The sequence below is a fragment of the Erythrolamprus reginae genome, chromosome 3 (genome assembly GCF_031021105.1).
Source record: "Erythrolamprus reginae isolate rEryReg1 chromosome 3, rEryReg1.hap1, whole genome shotgun sequence".
NCBI lineage: Eukaryota > Metazoa > Chordata > Lepidosauria > Squamata > Dipsadidae > Erythrolamprus > Erythrolamprus reginae.
The window spans coordinates 110,320,648-110,335,981 of record NC_091952.1 but is presented as its reverse complement, the minus strand read 5'-3'; the positions used below and the strand labels follow the sequence as shown (position 1 = coordinate 110,335,981).

The window sequence follows — 15,334 nt, the reverse complement described above, 5'->3', positions numbered from 1 at the left end:
CACTATTGATGCTGGCTAATGGAGACAAGGGGAGAGGGCTCAATTTGAAGCAAAGAAAACAGTTTTAGCATCTCTGAATGAGGAAGCTCTTGCCCTCCTCACAGGTGGTTCTTGTGTACTCCCAGTCCCACATAAGGAAAATATGTAGATTTGACCCACTGAGTCCACTCCACAATTGTTTCATTTTACTACTTATGCTATCACAATAAAATATATATGGATTTTATTTATTTTAGCTTATTATCACCAAGAAAACCATAAGCTATAGAGTGATGAACACATTTTTAGAAACATAGAAACATAGAAGTCTGACGGCAGAAAAAGACCCCATGGTCCATCTAGTCTGCCCTTATACTATTTTCTGTATTTTATCTTAGGATGGATATATGTTTATCCCAGGCATGTTTAAATTCAGTTACTGTGGATTTATCTACCACGTCTGCTGGAAGTTTGTTCCAAGGATCTACTACTCTTTCAGTAAAATAATATTTTCTCATGTTGCTTTTGATCTTTCCCCCAACTAACCTCAGATTGTGTCCCCTTGTTCTTGTGTTCACTTTCCTATTAAAAACACTTCCCTCCTGGACCTTATTTAACCCTTTAATATATTTAAATGTTTCGATCATGTCCCCCCTTTTCCTTCTGTCCTCCAAACTATACAGATTGAGTTCATTAAGTCTTTCCTGATACGTTTTATACTTAAGACCTTCCACCATTCTTGTAGCCCGTCTTTGGACCCGTTCAATTTTGTCAATATCTTTTTGTAGGTGAGGTCTCCAGAACTGAACACAGTATTCCAAATGTGGTCTCACCAGCATTCTATATAGCGGGATCATAATCTCCCTCTTCCTGCTTGTTATACCTCTAGCTATGCAGCCAAGCATCCTACTTGCTTTCCCTACTGCCTGACTGCACTGTTCACCCATTTTGAGACTGTCAGAAATCACTACGCCTAAATCCTTTTCTTTTGAAGTATTTGCTAACACAGAACTGCCAATACAGTAGTCAGATTGAGGATTCCTTTTCCCCAAGTGCATTATTTTACATTTGGAAACATTAAACTGCAGTTTCCATTGCTTTGACCATTTATCTAGTAAAGCTAAATCATTTACCATATTGCCGACGCCTCCAGGAATATCAACCCTATTGCACACTTTAGAGTCATCGGCAAATAGGCAAACCTTCCCTACCAGACCTTCCCCTATGTCACTCACAAACATATTAAAAAGAATAGGACCCAGAACAGACCCTTGTGGCACACCGCTTGTAACCTGACTCTGCTCAGAATACTCGCCATTCTCAACAACCCTCTGGTGTCTATGCTTCAGCCAGCTGCAAATCCATTGAACTATCCAGGGATTAAGTCCAATCTTCACTAATTTATCTATCAGCTCTTTATGTGGAACCGTATCAAAGGCTTTGCTGAAGTCCAGGTAGGCAATATCCACGGCACCACCTTCATCCAACAACTTTGTGACATAGTCAAAGAAATCAATGAGATTAGTCTGACATGATTTGCCTTCAGTAAAGCCATGCTGATTTGGGTTCAATAATTTATTGTTTTTTAGGTGCTGATTTATCCTCTTTTTCAGTAGAGTCTCCATCATTTTAACGACAACTGATGTCAAGCTAACTGGCCTGTAGTTACCAGCTTCTTCTCTACTGCCCTTCTTGTGGATAGGCACAACACTTGCCATTCTCCAATCCTCAGGAACATCTCCTGTTAACAAGGATTGGTTAAACAAATCAGTCAGGGGGGTAGCAATGACAGATCTGAGTTCTTTAAGAACTCTGGGGTGGATGCCATCTGGACCCATTGCCTTATTTATCTTTAATCGTTCAAGTTCTTCTAAGACATCGGCTTCTAAGATCACTGGAGCTGAATCCGTACAGTTGGAGGCAATGCTATATCCCTCTATAGTATTATTTTGTAAGGTGTCTTTTGAGAAAACTGAACAGAAGTAGCTATTGAAATGGTCAGCGATCTCCTTATTCCCATTAATGCATGTATTTTTCCCGGTACTAAGCTTCGTGATGCCGCAGTTTTTCTTCTTCTTATCACTAATATATCTGAAGAAGGTTTTATCCCCCTTCTTTAGAGATTTGGCAATTTCTTCCTCTTTTGAGGCTTTAGCAGCATATATTATCTGTTTCGCCTCCTTCTGTCTCATTTTATACACCTCCCTATCAGCTATACTTCCAGACTCTTTATACCTCCTATAGGCAGCCTTTTTTTCATTGACTATAGTCCTTACATCATTGCTAAACCATAGCGGTTTCTTCTTCCTTTTACCTTTAGTTATTTGTCTTACATACAGTCCAGTGGCTTTTAAGATGGCCTTTTTAAATACAGTCCACTGGGTGCTCGCTCCTGCCATTTTATCCCTCCCCTTTAATTCATTATCTAAATATTCCCCCATTGCATTAAAATTTGTTTTTCTGAAATCCAATACTTTGGTTGCATTATAGGATTGCTCACAATGAGTTTTTACATCAAACCACAAACATAGATGGTCACTGCAACCTAAATTTTCTCCCACCTTGACATCTGAAACCCAATTCCCATTCGTAAAAACTAAATCTAGAATATTCTCCCCTCTAGTTGGTGTCTTAACCAGCTGTGCCAGAGCTGCTCCTGTAAAGGCCTCTACTATATTCTTACTTTTGCATGTAAGGGCACTGGGGATATTCCAGTCAACATCAGGCATGTTGAAATCACCCATAACCACAATATCTCCCTTTACTGCCATTTGGGTAAATTCATCCACCATCTTGTTGTCATATTCCTCAGATTGCCCTGGAGGCCTATAGATCACCCCAATTCTAATGACAGAACCATCTTTATTTTGCATGCAAATCCAGAGGGTCTCTAGATCTTGACATGTATTTTGAATTAGTGTTGTTTTTAGAGTTTCTTTAACATAAATGGCTACTCCACCTCCCCTTCTCTCTATTCTATCCTTCCTATACAGTGTATATCCTGGTATGGATATTTCCCATTCATTAGAATCCTTAAACCATGTCTCAGTTATGGCAACCAGGTCCAAATTATCTCTAGATATTATGGCCATTAATTCACAGAGCTTGTTGCTCAAGCTTTGAGCATTCGTGCACATTACACGAAGAACATTATTTTCATTATTAGTTTGCCCCTTATCATCAACAACTACATCTATTTTATTTGCAGCTCCCTTTTCATAAGCTTCCAAAAACTGCTTTATCCTCATTGGTCGGGGACAGAAATCACCCACATCAGTTACATCTCTGTCCCCTTTACCTAGTTTAAATGCCTGTCCAAAAAAGTTCTGAATTCCTCACCGAGTACCTGGGTACCTCTGTATGATGGATGCAAACCATCCCTCTTAAACAACTCCCTATTAGACCACCTACTGACATCATGACTTACATAGCCAAAACCTTCAGCTTTACACCACTGCTTTAACCACACATTAAACTCTATGATACACGTTGTTTTATCCTGTTGGCCACAAACCGGTAACACCTCTGAGAAAGTCACTGAATCTGCTATTTTACCCAGCTCCACACTTAGACATTGAAAATCTCTTTTTACTACATTGACATTTCTCTGGGACAAATCATTTGTGCCAAGATGCACCACCACATCAATGTTATTACCTTTACTCACAGCCTTGACAATGTTTGTAATCCTCCTCCTGTCCCTGCTGGCAGTGGCCCCTGGGAGACACCTCAGCACCTTCACCACGTCCTTACTCTGTCCCAAATCAACACCTCTAACAGTCGAATCACCCACAAGAAAATGTGTCCTCTTTATATTTCTACTAACTGCACTTGATGGTTTGGTGACATTTACAACAATTTCCCCTTTGAATATTCCCTCATTCTCTGCCTGAGGGGCCTTGCTAATATCTCCAACATCCTTACTATTTAAATCCGCAAGAACAGTATAGGAATTCGATAAAGAGAGACCAAAATTACTATGTTTTTGCTCAACTGCACGCAATCTTCCTGAACCGACAGTTTAGAATGGTTTTCATGTGCACAAGCGAAACTTTTGTCAGGTGGAAAAGCGTGTTATTGTCGAGTGATGTGGCAGGCAAGCAAGGTGGCAGAAATTATGCCATCCTGGGGCGGGGTGGGAAAATTTTCCACTGTGCAGTGGGGGGAAAGCTGGGTTAACACTACCCCACCCATTCCACTTTGAAGAAAGAACCCTTAAGCCAGTGAACTTGGGACAAATGCCATGGTTGCGGAGATTTTTGACCGTTGCCTGGACCACTGGAAAATCTCATGGCTGGGTCTGAGATGATCCATCTGGCCCACTCTCCTATGTGCCACTAGAATATCTTCCCACTTGAAGCAGCCGAGTTTGGATTGCAGTTCCAGTGTGTTCTCCTCTGACATGTGGACTTCAACTCCCAGAATTCCTGAGCCAATCATGCTAGCTCATCAACTCTGGGAGTTGAAGTCCACATGTCATAGAAGAGCCAACATTGCCTAGAGGCTATTTTGTGTGCATATTGTCTGCCCTACCAGAGGGAGTGGGACGCTTCCTTTTTCTCAGTGTTGGAGAAGCTTTGTTGCTTCTCCCACATGCCTGGTCTTCTAAGCTGCCATCTGCCTCAGGTTCCGCTCTCTGCATCCAGTGAATAAAGTCCTTTCTCTCAGTAGTGGGAGAGGGAGTGGAGCTTCTCCCACCACTAGGAGGAAGGAAAGAAAGAAAAGCAGGAAAGGAACAGGACGGGGGAAAGGAAAGGAAAGGAAAGAAGGAAAGGAAAGGAGATTAAAGGAAGGAAATAAACTAAAAGAAAAAGAAAGAAAGAGAAAGAAAGAAAGAAAAAGAGGAAGGGAAGGGAAGGGAAGAAGGAAAGGGAGTGCAGTGGTAGGCAGGAAAGGGAAGGAGGAAAGGGAAGGAGGAAAGGAATGGAATAGGGGAAGAGAAAGGAAACAATGAAAGGAAATGGGAGGAGAAAGGAGAAAGGTAGGGAGGAAAGAGAAGGAAAGGAAAGGAGGAAAAGAATGGAACAGAGGAAGGGAAAAAAAGGAAAGAAGGGGAAAGGAAAAGAAAGGAAGAGAAAGAAAGAAAGAAAGAAAGAAAGAAAGAAAGAAAAACTTATGACCACAGTTGAGCCCAAAATTCGGTTGCTAAGCAAGAGAATTCTATTCTTTACTTAATACATGACATTTCCTAGCTCTAACAGTGATGTGCAAGCTAGGGAAGCATATATACATATAAGATTAAATATAGGGTACGTTCCCAAAGTAATGCAACTAATTTTTTAAAAGTAATTTATTGAACAGCTCTACCAGGGACAATTCCATCTGTCCATCCATTACCCTGGGGGGGATTATTGACCCCCTCAGAGAGGGTTCGCAATTTGGGCGTCCTCCTTGATCCACAGCTAACACTAGAGCACTGTCTTTCAGCTGTGGAGAGGAGGGCATTTGCCCAGGTCTGCCTGGTGCACCAATTGCAGCCCAATTTGGACCGGGAGTCACTGCTCACAGTCACTCATGCCCTCATCACCTCGAGGTTCAACTACTACAATGCTTTCCACCTGGGGCTTCCTTTGAAAAATGTTCGGAAACTTCAGATCGTGCAGAATGTGGCCGCGAGAGCTATCGTGGGGCTTCCAAGATCTGCCCACGTTTCACCAACACTCCAGGGCCTGCACTGGCTGCTGATCAGTTTCTGGTCACAATTCAAAGTGCTGATTATGACCTATAAAGCCCTACATGGCATCGGACCAGAATATCTCCAGGACTGCCTTCTGCCGCACAAATCCCAGCAGCCGATTAGGTCCCACAGAGTTGGCTTTCTCCGGGTCCCGTAGACTAAACAATGTCAGCTGGAAGAGCTTTCTCTGTGGAAGCCCCGGCCCTCTGGAATTAACTCCCTTGAGAGATTCGAACAGCCCCCACCCTCCTTGCCTTCCGTAAAATGTTGAAGACCCACCTTTGTTGCCAGGAGTGGGGATAATTTCCATCTTCTTCCCCCTTTTTTGTTATGTTTTTCGGCCTTACTCTATGATGGATTAGGTTGTATGTGTATGATTGTATAGTTACGGATTTTACTGTGTTATTAATGTTTTTTAAATTGACTTAATTTTCTACTATTGGATTTGTAATGTATTGTATCACTGTTATGTTGGGAGCTGCCCCGAGTCTTCAGAGAGGGGCGGCATACAAATCTAATAAACTATAAACTATAACTATAATGAGCATTGTTTTCACTTTTGATTTGTTCATTCTTGCCTTTTTGGGCTTGGGGGACTGGTTGGTGTGCCACTCAGAGCTTTGGTGTTTTGTTTCTGGGTCGTATTCAAAAACCCAGGTTTCATCGCCAGTGTCCAAATAATCAGGTTCAATTTCTAAATGTTGCAAAAGTTCACTTGAAATTTCGACTCAGTTGGTCTTTTGGTCATCTGAGTTCACCTTGGGCACGAGCTTGGCGCACACTTTCCCCATCGCTAAATCTTCAGTAACAATGCGAAACGCAACAGTAGACGACAAGTTCAGTTCATTGGCAACCATCTTGATACTCAATCCATGGTCAGAATCCAACAGTTGTTGAACACGAGCCACATTGTTGTTGGTTTTGCTGGTTGACAGCCGCCCAGAGCGTTGTTCATCGTGAACCTCTTCTCGACCCTTCTTAAAGGCCTTTAACCACCTCAAAACCTGTGAGTAGGACAGAGCAGAGTTCTCATAAGCCTCACGAATCATTTTGTTAGTCTCCTCAAGAGATTTGTTCAGTTTAGCACAAAACTTAATCGCGTAACATTGCTCGATCATCGATTGCATTTTTTGGTGACATGGTCGGCGCGCAGAGGTTTATAATAACTGATGTCCTGCCATTTTCACAGCTTGGAGAGCACTGAGACTGGTTTCATGGCAAAGCTTAGCATCCTCCACACCTACTCCAAGTGCTTTGGTCCCACTCTGACCAATAGGAGCGGTGCGGGAAATTCAATTGCATTACTTTTGGAATGCACCCTGTATGTATAATATTATTTCCCCTATTTCTTCTTTCTGCCTCTATTCTAGCTGCTAGTAAAGCTAGTCTTGTGTTATAAAAGATTTTACCCACCATTTCCCATTTATTAATCCTCTTGCCCATTTTAATATTTCAATTTTTATTTATTTTTGACTTGTCTCCTAAATTCTTACCTTGGTTCTTCATCTCTATCTTGATCTTTCCTGTTTAACTTAAGCATTTCTTCCATCTCTTTGACTGTCAAGCCTCGAGAGGATCTTCCCAAGTCTCTATTTTCTTTTCAAGAATATCTTTCTGTTTATCCAATGTCATGTTTTGATCTTTTAACATGTATTTTCTCTGAATTGTTTCCTAAGTCTTTATTGCCTTCTCCTTCTTATCTTCTTGTTTTATTTGATCTGTCTGTTCTATTTTTCTCCTGTTCTCTCTATTATCTCCTCTATTTCCTGGGCTTTCTGATCAGTACTTATTATCCCTTGTAGAACACTTTCTAACCTCTCACTTATGTTATTCATTAAATCAGTGGTTATCAACTTTTCTAATGCTGTAACCCCTTAATACAATTCCTCATGTTGTGGTGACCCCCCCTCCCAACCAAAGGTCTAGTGCCAATTATTCTAACAGAACCTTAAGCTGATTGACAGGGAGGTTAGAAGGACACCCTCACTGTAAATGCCTGATTGGTTGGATTGAAAAATATATTTCAAGGTACCAGAATAGAAGCTTTAGTTCCTAACACCATGGAAATTTGTCTTTTCCCATGGTCTTTGGAGACCCTTGTGAAATGGTCATTCAACCCCCAAAGAGTTCCCAACTCCTAGGTTCAGAACCACTGCATTAAATACTTTATCTCCCTATGATTCCTTATCATAACATCATAAATGATTAGAAACATCAGCATCATTTTCTTTGCAACCCACTTATTTCCCTCTGTGAAACATCTTCCCTTATTTTGATAAGTCCAAATATAGCTCAGTAGCCCAAGATTCTAAATTATCTTTGACCTCAGAAAGTTAATCTGGAAAGTGTTGACTCAATCCTGATGTTGTTCCTCAGGGAATACTTCATGTCTCATAGTTAGTGAATTTAGTTCTTTTTAGGTAATCCAGGAAGATTTCCAAATGTCTCCTTCAACCCACTCTATAAGGTCAATCATAACTTCTGATATTTAAAGTCACTTTATCTTCCGTCTTTTCACCATTAGAGTTCCAGTAGTCATGAAGTAGATAAGTGTTGTATAGTGCAGTAGATAGCACATCAGTCCTCCAGGTGTTATTTCCACTTTCTTCTCTGTCTTACCAGTATTTTCCATATGGTTATAGGAGTATAATCTCTATTCCATTCACCAGTAGGTCGCAACATTCATCAACGTTGTGCATCTCAACATTGCACAAATTCTAAAAGGTTCAATTGGTATTTATTCAAACAAATAATCAAAATTCTAACAAGTAATTCCAGCATTTTAAAATGCCTTATTGCCAATAAAAATTAGAAATCCAATCTGTCAATGTTTTAAAAAGTTTTGCATTCCCTTCTTAAGATCTTTTGGGTCTGTCACTTTTCTTTGTAACTTTTTGCCATGTAAACAAATTTTTCCAAGAGTCTCTTTACCAGAACTTTTCCTTAGATTGGCTTTTAGATTTTAAAAATTCACTTCCACAAGTCACTGTTCATCAACACCACTCCAGCATATTCTTTGTTTCTTCAGCTGCTCCAGCTTCATGGCAGTCATAATGGCTGCCTCTTCTCTTCATTGTCAAATGAGAGGGAATTAGCCCTGGGTCAAAAGGATGACTTTAGCCCCTTATGGGGTCCTTGGTGCAAATGTATGCAACCCTGCCCTTTGAGTCTGATTGTACCGTGATGTAAACCAGAAGTCCAATTCACTTATAACTTAAGATGGGGTTAAAACTTAAAACATATTTATTTTGGTTTCCCTGCTCTTTAATTTTATATCATGGGGGCTATCTTTGAAAAGTGTTAGGAAACTCCAGATCATGCAAAATGTAGCCGCGAGAGCTATCGTGGGGCTACCTAGATTCACCCACATTTCCCCAACACTCCGTGGCCTGCACTGGCTGCTGATCAGTTTCCAGTCATAATTCAAAGTGTTGGTGATGACCTATAAAGCCCTACACATCTTTTACTGCATGAATCCCAGTGGCCGATAAGGTTTCACAGAGTTGGCCTTCTCCAGGTCCCGTCGACTAAACAATGTCGTCTGGCGGGCCCCAGGGGAAGAGCCTTCTCTATGGCAGCCCCGGCCCTCTGGAATCAACCCAGAGATTAGAACTGCCCCTACCCTCCTTGCCTTTCATAAATTGCTTAAGACCCACCTATATTGCCAGGCATGGGGAAATTGAGATAACACCCCCCCCCCCCAGACTTATATAGCTTATGTATGGTATTCTTGTGTTGTATGATTTCAATGATGGGTTTTAGATGTTTTTTAAATATTAGATTTGTTATATTGTTGTTGTGAACCACCCCGAGTCTGCGGAGAGTGGCGGCATACAAATCTAATTTATTATTATTATTATTATTATTATTATTATTATTATTATTATTAGTATTATTATTATTATATCAATGGTATGGTGAGGTGTCCAAATGATACTTCCATCTCCCTAAACTAGGGGATTACATCACTGCCCTGCTGCTCTATACAGATCATACTATAGTGCTTTCCAAAATAGCAATACATCTCAAAAGTGTTCTGGTCTAGTATTTTGGTTATTTTTATTTCACTCTGAAATTGTGGCTTCACTATTGACTCATCATTTCTATTTGAAGATCTTTGTATTTTGTGATTTTTCTCTAATTCTTTCTCTTCTCTTCTATTGTCAGAAGAGAACCAGCCACTGTTATATGCCTTTCTTATCAACAATTTTTAAGTTTGGGTATTATGTAGCAGGTCTTGTCTGTTTGAATTCTAAAGTGCCAGAGAAGTTTAGCTTCTTCTTCTATTTTGTGATGCCATCAGTTCATGTTTGTAAGCAAATAGAATATCTTGCAGATCTCCTGCCTCACTTATCCCAGTGACCGGTCAGATCCCACAGAGTCAGCCTTCTCCAGATCCTGCCAGCCAAGCAATGTCATCTGGTGGTGCCTAGGGGAAGGGCCATTCTGTGGTGTCTCCAGTCCTTTGGAATCAACTCCCTCCCCCCAGATATTCACACAGCGCCCACTCTCCTGGCTTTTCAAAAGGTTTTAAAAATGCACTTTTGCTGGCAGGCCTGGGGCCATTGAGTGTTGATACTCTGCTCTGGCTGACAGTATGATTGTGGTTGGAATGAGTTTCTGCAAGAAATAAAAATAACCAAAATACTAGACCAGAACACTTTTGAGATGTATTGCTATTCTGGAAAGCACTATAGTATGGGTATAGGGTAATGGACGGACAGATGGAATTATCCTTGGGAGGCAAAACCCACAGCCACTCCATCTTATCAAGGTTGAGTTTGAGTCTGTTGACACCCATCCAGACCCCAACAGCCTCCAGGCACCGCCACATCACTTCCACTGTTTCGTTGACTGTATATGGGGTGGAGATGTATAATTGGGTATCATCTGCGTACTGATGATACCTCACCCCATGCCTCTGGATGATCTCACCCAGCGGTTTCATGTAGATATTGAATAGCAGGGGGAAGAGGACTGACCCCTGAGGTACCTCACAAGGGTACCTTGAAGTCGACCTCTGACCCCCCACTAACTCCAACTGCGACTAACTGGAGAGGTAGGAAGAGAACCACTGAAGTGTGTTGCATATTGCCCATTTTACAAGACCCGATATATCTTATGCAATTGGGTTGCTAAATAGGAAAGTGTTGAAACCAACTGTAAAAGATTGGCAAGGGATTGAAAAGAGTAATTAGATACTTAAAGAGTACTGCAACATATAGATTAAAGACCGAACAGAAGCAAAATTGTACCATGAAATGTATGGTTGATAGTTCATTTGCTAATTTAACTGACTGTGAATCATGTACAGGTTTCATTATATTGTATGAGAATATTTTGTTAACATGGAGGTCAAGGAAGCAGACATCAATTAGCTTGTCGACAGCGGAAGTGGAATATGCAGCATTATCTGAAGTTTGCTGTGGATTTATCAATTGCCGAAGGACAAAGAATTAAAATGCACTTGATTATTCACAAACAGGTATTCATCTTGCAGAAGCAGAATGTATGAAGGCGAGAGCTAAATATATCGCTGTAAAATTCCAAAATATACAAGATGGTAAAAATGGAATATTAAAATTGTATTATATTGAGTCGGAATGTAATGTTGCCGATGGATTAGCAAAACCCTTACCAAAAAACCTTATTCTCCTTGTGAAATCCATTCTTTCCTAATATCTGTGATTTACATCCCTCCACAAAAACTAGAATTGTGCTATGTTCCTTCCTGCTTCAAATGCTCGACTATCATCCCAGTGCTAAATAAGCTCTCCTTGAAGGAACTGAATGACTACAGACCAGTTGCTCTAACATCTGTAGTTATGAAAACCTTTGAAAGGCTAGTGTTGTTCCAGTTGAAAACCATCATGGATCCATTGTTAGACTCCCTGCAATTTTCATACCGAACAAATTGATCAACAGATGATGCTGTTAATATGGCTCTACACTACATCCTTCAACATCTTGAATCTCCAATGACCTACACTAGGGTTCTCTTTGTATACTTCAGTTCAGCATTCAATACCACCATACTGGACATTTTTTTAACCAAACTAAATCATCTAGCGGTATCTTAACACACTTGTAAGTGGATCACAAGCTTCATAACAGGAAGCAGCAGTTGAAGCTAGGAAAAATCACATCAGATTAGCACAGGTGCCCACTAAGGCTGTGTACTCTCACCACTTCTCTTCTCTCTGTACACTAACGACTACATCTCAAACGATCCATCTGTTAAACTACCGAAGTTTGCAGACGATACAACAGTGATCGGACTCATTTGAGACAATGATGAATCCGCATACGGATGGGAAGTTGAACAATTATCCTTGTGGTATGACCAGAACAATCTAGAACTGAACACACTCAAAATCGTAGAAATGGTGGTAGACTTTAGGAGAAACCCTTCCACCCTTCCACCTCTCACAATACTTGACAACACAATATCAATGGTAGAGATCTTCAAATTTCTCAGTTCTATCATATTACAAGACCTAAAATGGTCACCTAACATCAAAAACAAAAAACAAAAAAACAAAAAAACAAATAGATAAATAAATAAATAAAGCATCAAAAAAGTAAAACAAAGAATGCTCTTTCTGTGCCAGCTCAGGAAGCTCAAACTGTCCAAGGCGCTGCTGATACAGTTCTACAGAGGAATCATTGAGTCTGTCATCTGCACCACTATAACTGTCTGGTTTGGTGCTGCAACCCAACAGGACCGATACAGACTTCAGAGGATAATCAGAACTGCAGAAAAAACAATTACTGCCAACTTGCCTTCCATTGAGGACCTGTATACTGCACGAGTCAAAACGAGGGTGGGGAAAATATTTACTGACCCCTCACATCCTGGACATAAACTGTTTCAACTCCTACTCTCAAAACGTCACTACAGACTCCTGCACACCAAGACAACTAGACACAAGAACAGTTTTTTCCAGAACGCCATCACTCTACTAAATAAATAATTATCCCAACACTGTCAGACTTTTTACTAAATCTGCACTTCTATTTCTACTAGTTTTTCTCATCATTCCTATCATCTTTTTCTTCCCACTAAGGACTGTATGATTGTAACTTGTTGCTTGTATCCTAAGATTTTTATTAATATGGATTGTTTCTTCATTGCTTATTTGACCCCTATGACAATCATTAAGTGTACCAGTTGATTCTTGACAAATGTATCTTTTTCTTTTATGCACGCTGAGAACATATGCACCAAGACAAATTTCTTGTGTGTCCAATCACACTTGGCCAATAAAATTCTATTTTATTCTATTCTATTCTACCATATGTAAAACATTGTAAAATGGTAGAACAAATGAATGTTGTTTCAATGAAGTACAGAAGGGGTGTCAGGATTAGTAATCCTGGATGATATTTCCTTGTGTTACAATATAAGGTAAGGAAAGATTGTAAGCATGTTAATGCTGAGTCATAGGGTGTGAACTGCAATCTGGTTGGGCCAGAGCATTATAAGATGCAAATTAACTTTACCATGATTATCTGTCTGCTGTTGTTTGCTATTGGTGGTGGTTATTATTTGGCTAGCTGGAGCAGTTTGAGCGTGAGTTAAATATTAAGTAGAGTAGTAGCAGTGATACAAAGAAACCTGGATTGGTTTAGTATCTACTAGAAACCTGAATTGGTTTAGTATCTACTTGTAAGTAAGCTGAATATAGCTAAAGTAAAGTTCCTGTATATAGAAGATGGAAGCAGAAGATATTTTGCACTGAACAGTAAAACTAGTGTTTTCTACAAACGTATCTTTGTCATTTATCTGGTTCATTAATTGCCACACTATATTCTGGTATCTTATCTAGTCCTCCTGTGTAGCTCTGCATATATCCAGACAAGAACAAGCATTTGCTTCAGAGAATTGAGGAGTAAGTTATCAACTTTTTCAGTCAGTTTTCAGACCTGAGCACAGAATTAAAATTGAATTGATCATACCATTCATCCATCTGTCCTTGGTATTTTAGTGGCTTTTAATCACGGTAACTTTCTGAAGTGGCTTTGAGGATTGGATTGGGTAGCACTGTGTTGTACTAGTTCTACTCCTTCCTTTGAGACAGTTTTAGTTAGCATATACTGCTTTGTAGGTTGCCTCAGTGCTCATCCCCTTCCCCAATTCTGTTTAATATTAACATGAAGATACTGGTTGAGGCTGAAGGCATTTCATTTGATTGTGAAATAGTATATTTATTATTGTTCATACCAATGAGTATGAAAAGGGTTACTTCTTCAACTTGATTCTACCTGAATTCTTTTAGGATGAAAAATGAGATTAAAATTTACAAAGATATTTCGTTCTTCTTTAATATGGTATTTTTTAATTCAAGTGAATATTCAATCCAATTCAATTCAATTTATTAGATTCACCGAATAAAGAGGATATTAATGAAAACAATCTTGTTTGTATTTTATGGTAGAAACAACTTGCCAGGCAGACCCTATTGAAAATGGAAACCTATTATCACCGAAGCTCATTTATAAGGATGGTGAGACAGTACAATTCTCCTGTAATGTAGGATATAGATATATTGACAGACCATATGCCTTATGTACTGAGACTGGATGGAGTTCAAAGCTTCAATGTGCAGGTTTGTATATGTTTCTAATAGTCATGGTTGTTTTGAAATCTTATACACATTTTAGTCTTCTTGCTATGCATGCCTGGAATTGTAGCTCCAATCAATCTGATCTGGTTAAAAACTAAAAATAAGGAAAGAAGTATTTGTATGTCTTCATTTGATGTCATTTGCAGCAGAGGCGGAGTAACAACACGGACACAAGAGCTGGATTTTAACTGGGTCATTTTTATTAATTAAATTTGCATAACTTATTCAAATAAATTAGCATAAATTAACATAATTAACTATAACCCTAACAAGGACCCGCAGGGTCAAACAATTGCTTCCGGGGTGGAAAATGACGTCAGAAAAACATCAGGGGCAACTTATGGGCATAGCTCCATGCTGATCCAGGTGAGGGGCCATGCCCTCACCTGAGTCACTGCCATGCACCTGCATGTGGGAGGTCCCGCCTTCTTACCCCTACCAGGGGAAGGAAATGGGCGGGACCCAAAGACAGGCTCCCCCCAATTGCTCAGGTCGCTCAAACCACAAGCCTTTGGAGAGAACCTGTCAATCATCCCCAAAGATGCCCAACGGAGAACACGCAGTTGCTAAACCACCACCCAGTTTTCCGCCCCTAACCTGCCACGGAGTGGGGGTCAGATCTCTATCTTGGTTCCCCGACTCCCCCCTCTAAGTGCACCAGCTCACGCAGTGACCACTGCAGGTCCTGTAAGAAGATGGTATTCCCCTGATCTGACAGGTGAACACTGTCAGCCCGGTAAAGCCATGACTGATCTATGGTGATGTGGGGATGGGCAACTACTACCCCACTTAACTCTCTGACCGCCCTACCCAAAGCCTTATTCTCTCTCCTCCTAACACGGTGCATGGCCCTAGGGGAAATAGCGTCCCTCCAAACGATCCTCGGGAGGATCTCAGACCATACCACTTGTGTGGTTGGCCACACAGTGCGAAGAATGCGCAAGTCTTTGTGAGCCTGGCAGATCAGAGCTAGACCCCCAAGCATACACAGGTCATTGCCACCTAGGTGCAATACCAACCACCTGGGCGTGGCCACCACGTGCCGCCCTCC

At 40.6% G+C, this 15,334-nt stretch overlaps 1 protein-coding gene and 1 long non-coding RNA gene across 3 annotated transcripts in view; both read left to right on the top strand.

Annotated features, from left to right (window-relative positions):
* LOC139164357 (uncharacterized) overlaps positions 1-15,334 on the top strand; it is a 283,996-nt gene that overhangs the window by 72,255 nt on the left and 196,407 nt on the right. The gene's annotated exons all lie outside the window — the stretch shown is intronic.
* The window catches only part of LOC139164352 (complement factor H-like), a 78,229-nt gene that overhangs the window by 42,144 nt on the left and 20,751 nt on the right, over positions 1-15,334 (top strand). For both annotated transcript variants that reach the window (XM_070746364.1, XM_070746365.1), the window contains exon 7: positions 14,095-14,265. In XM_070746364.1, coding sequence (XP_070602465.1) covers positions 14,095-14,265 — 171 coding nt within the window. The remainder of the gene's footprint in view (positions 1-14,094; positions 14,266-15,334) is intronic.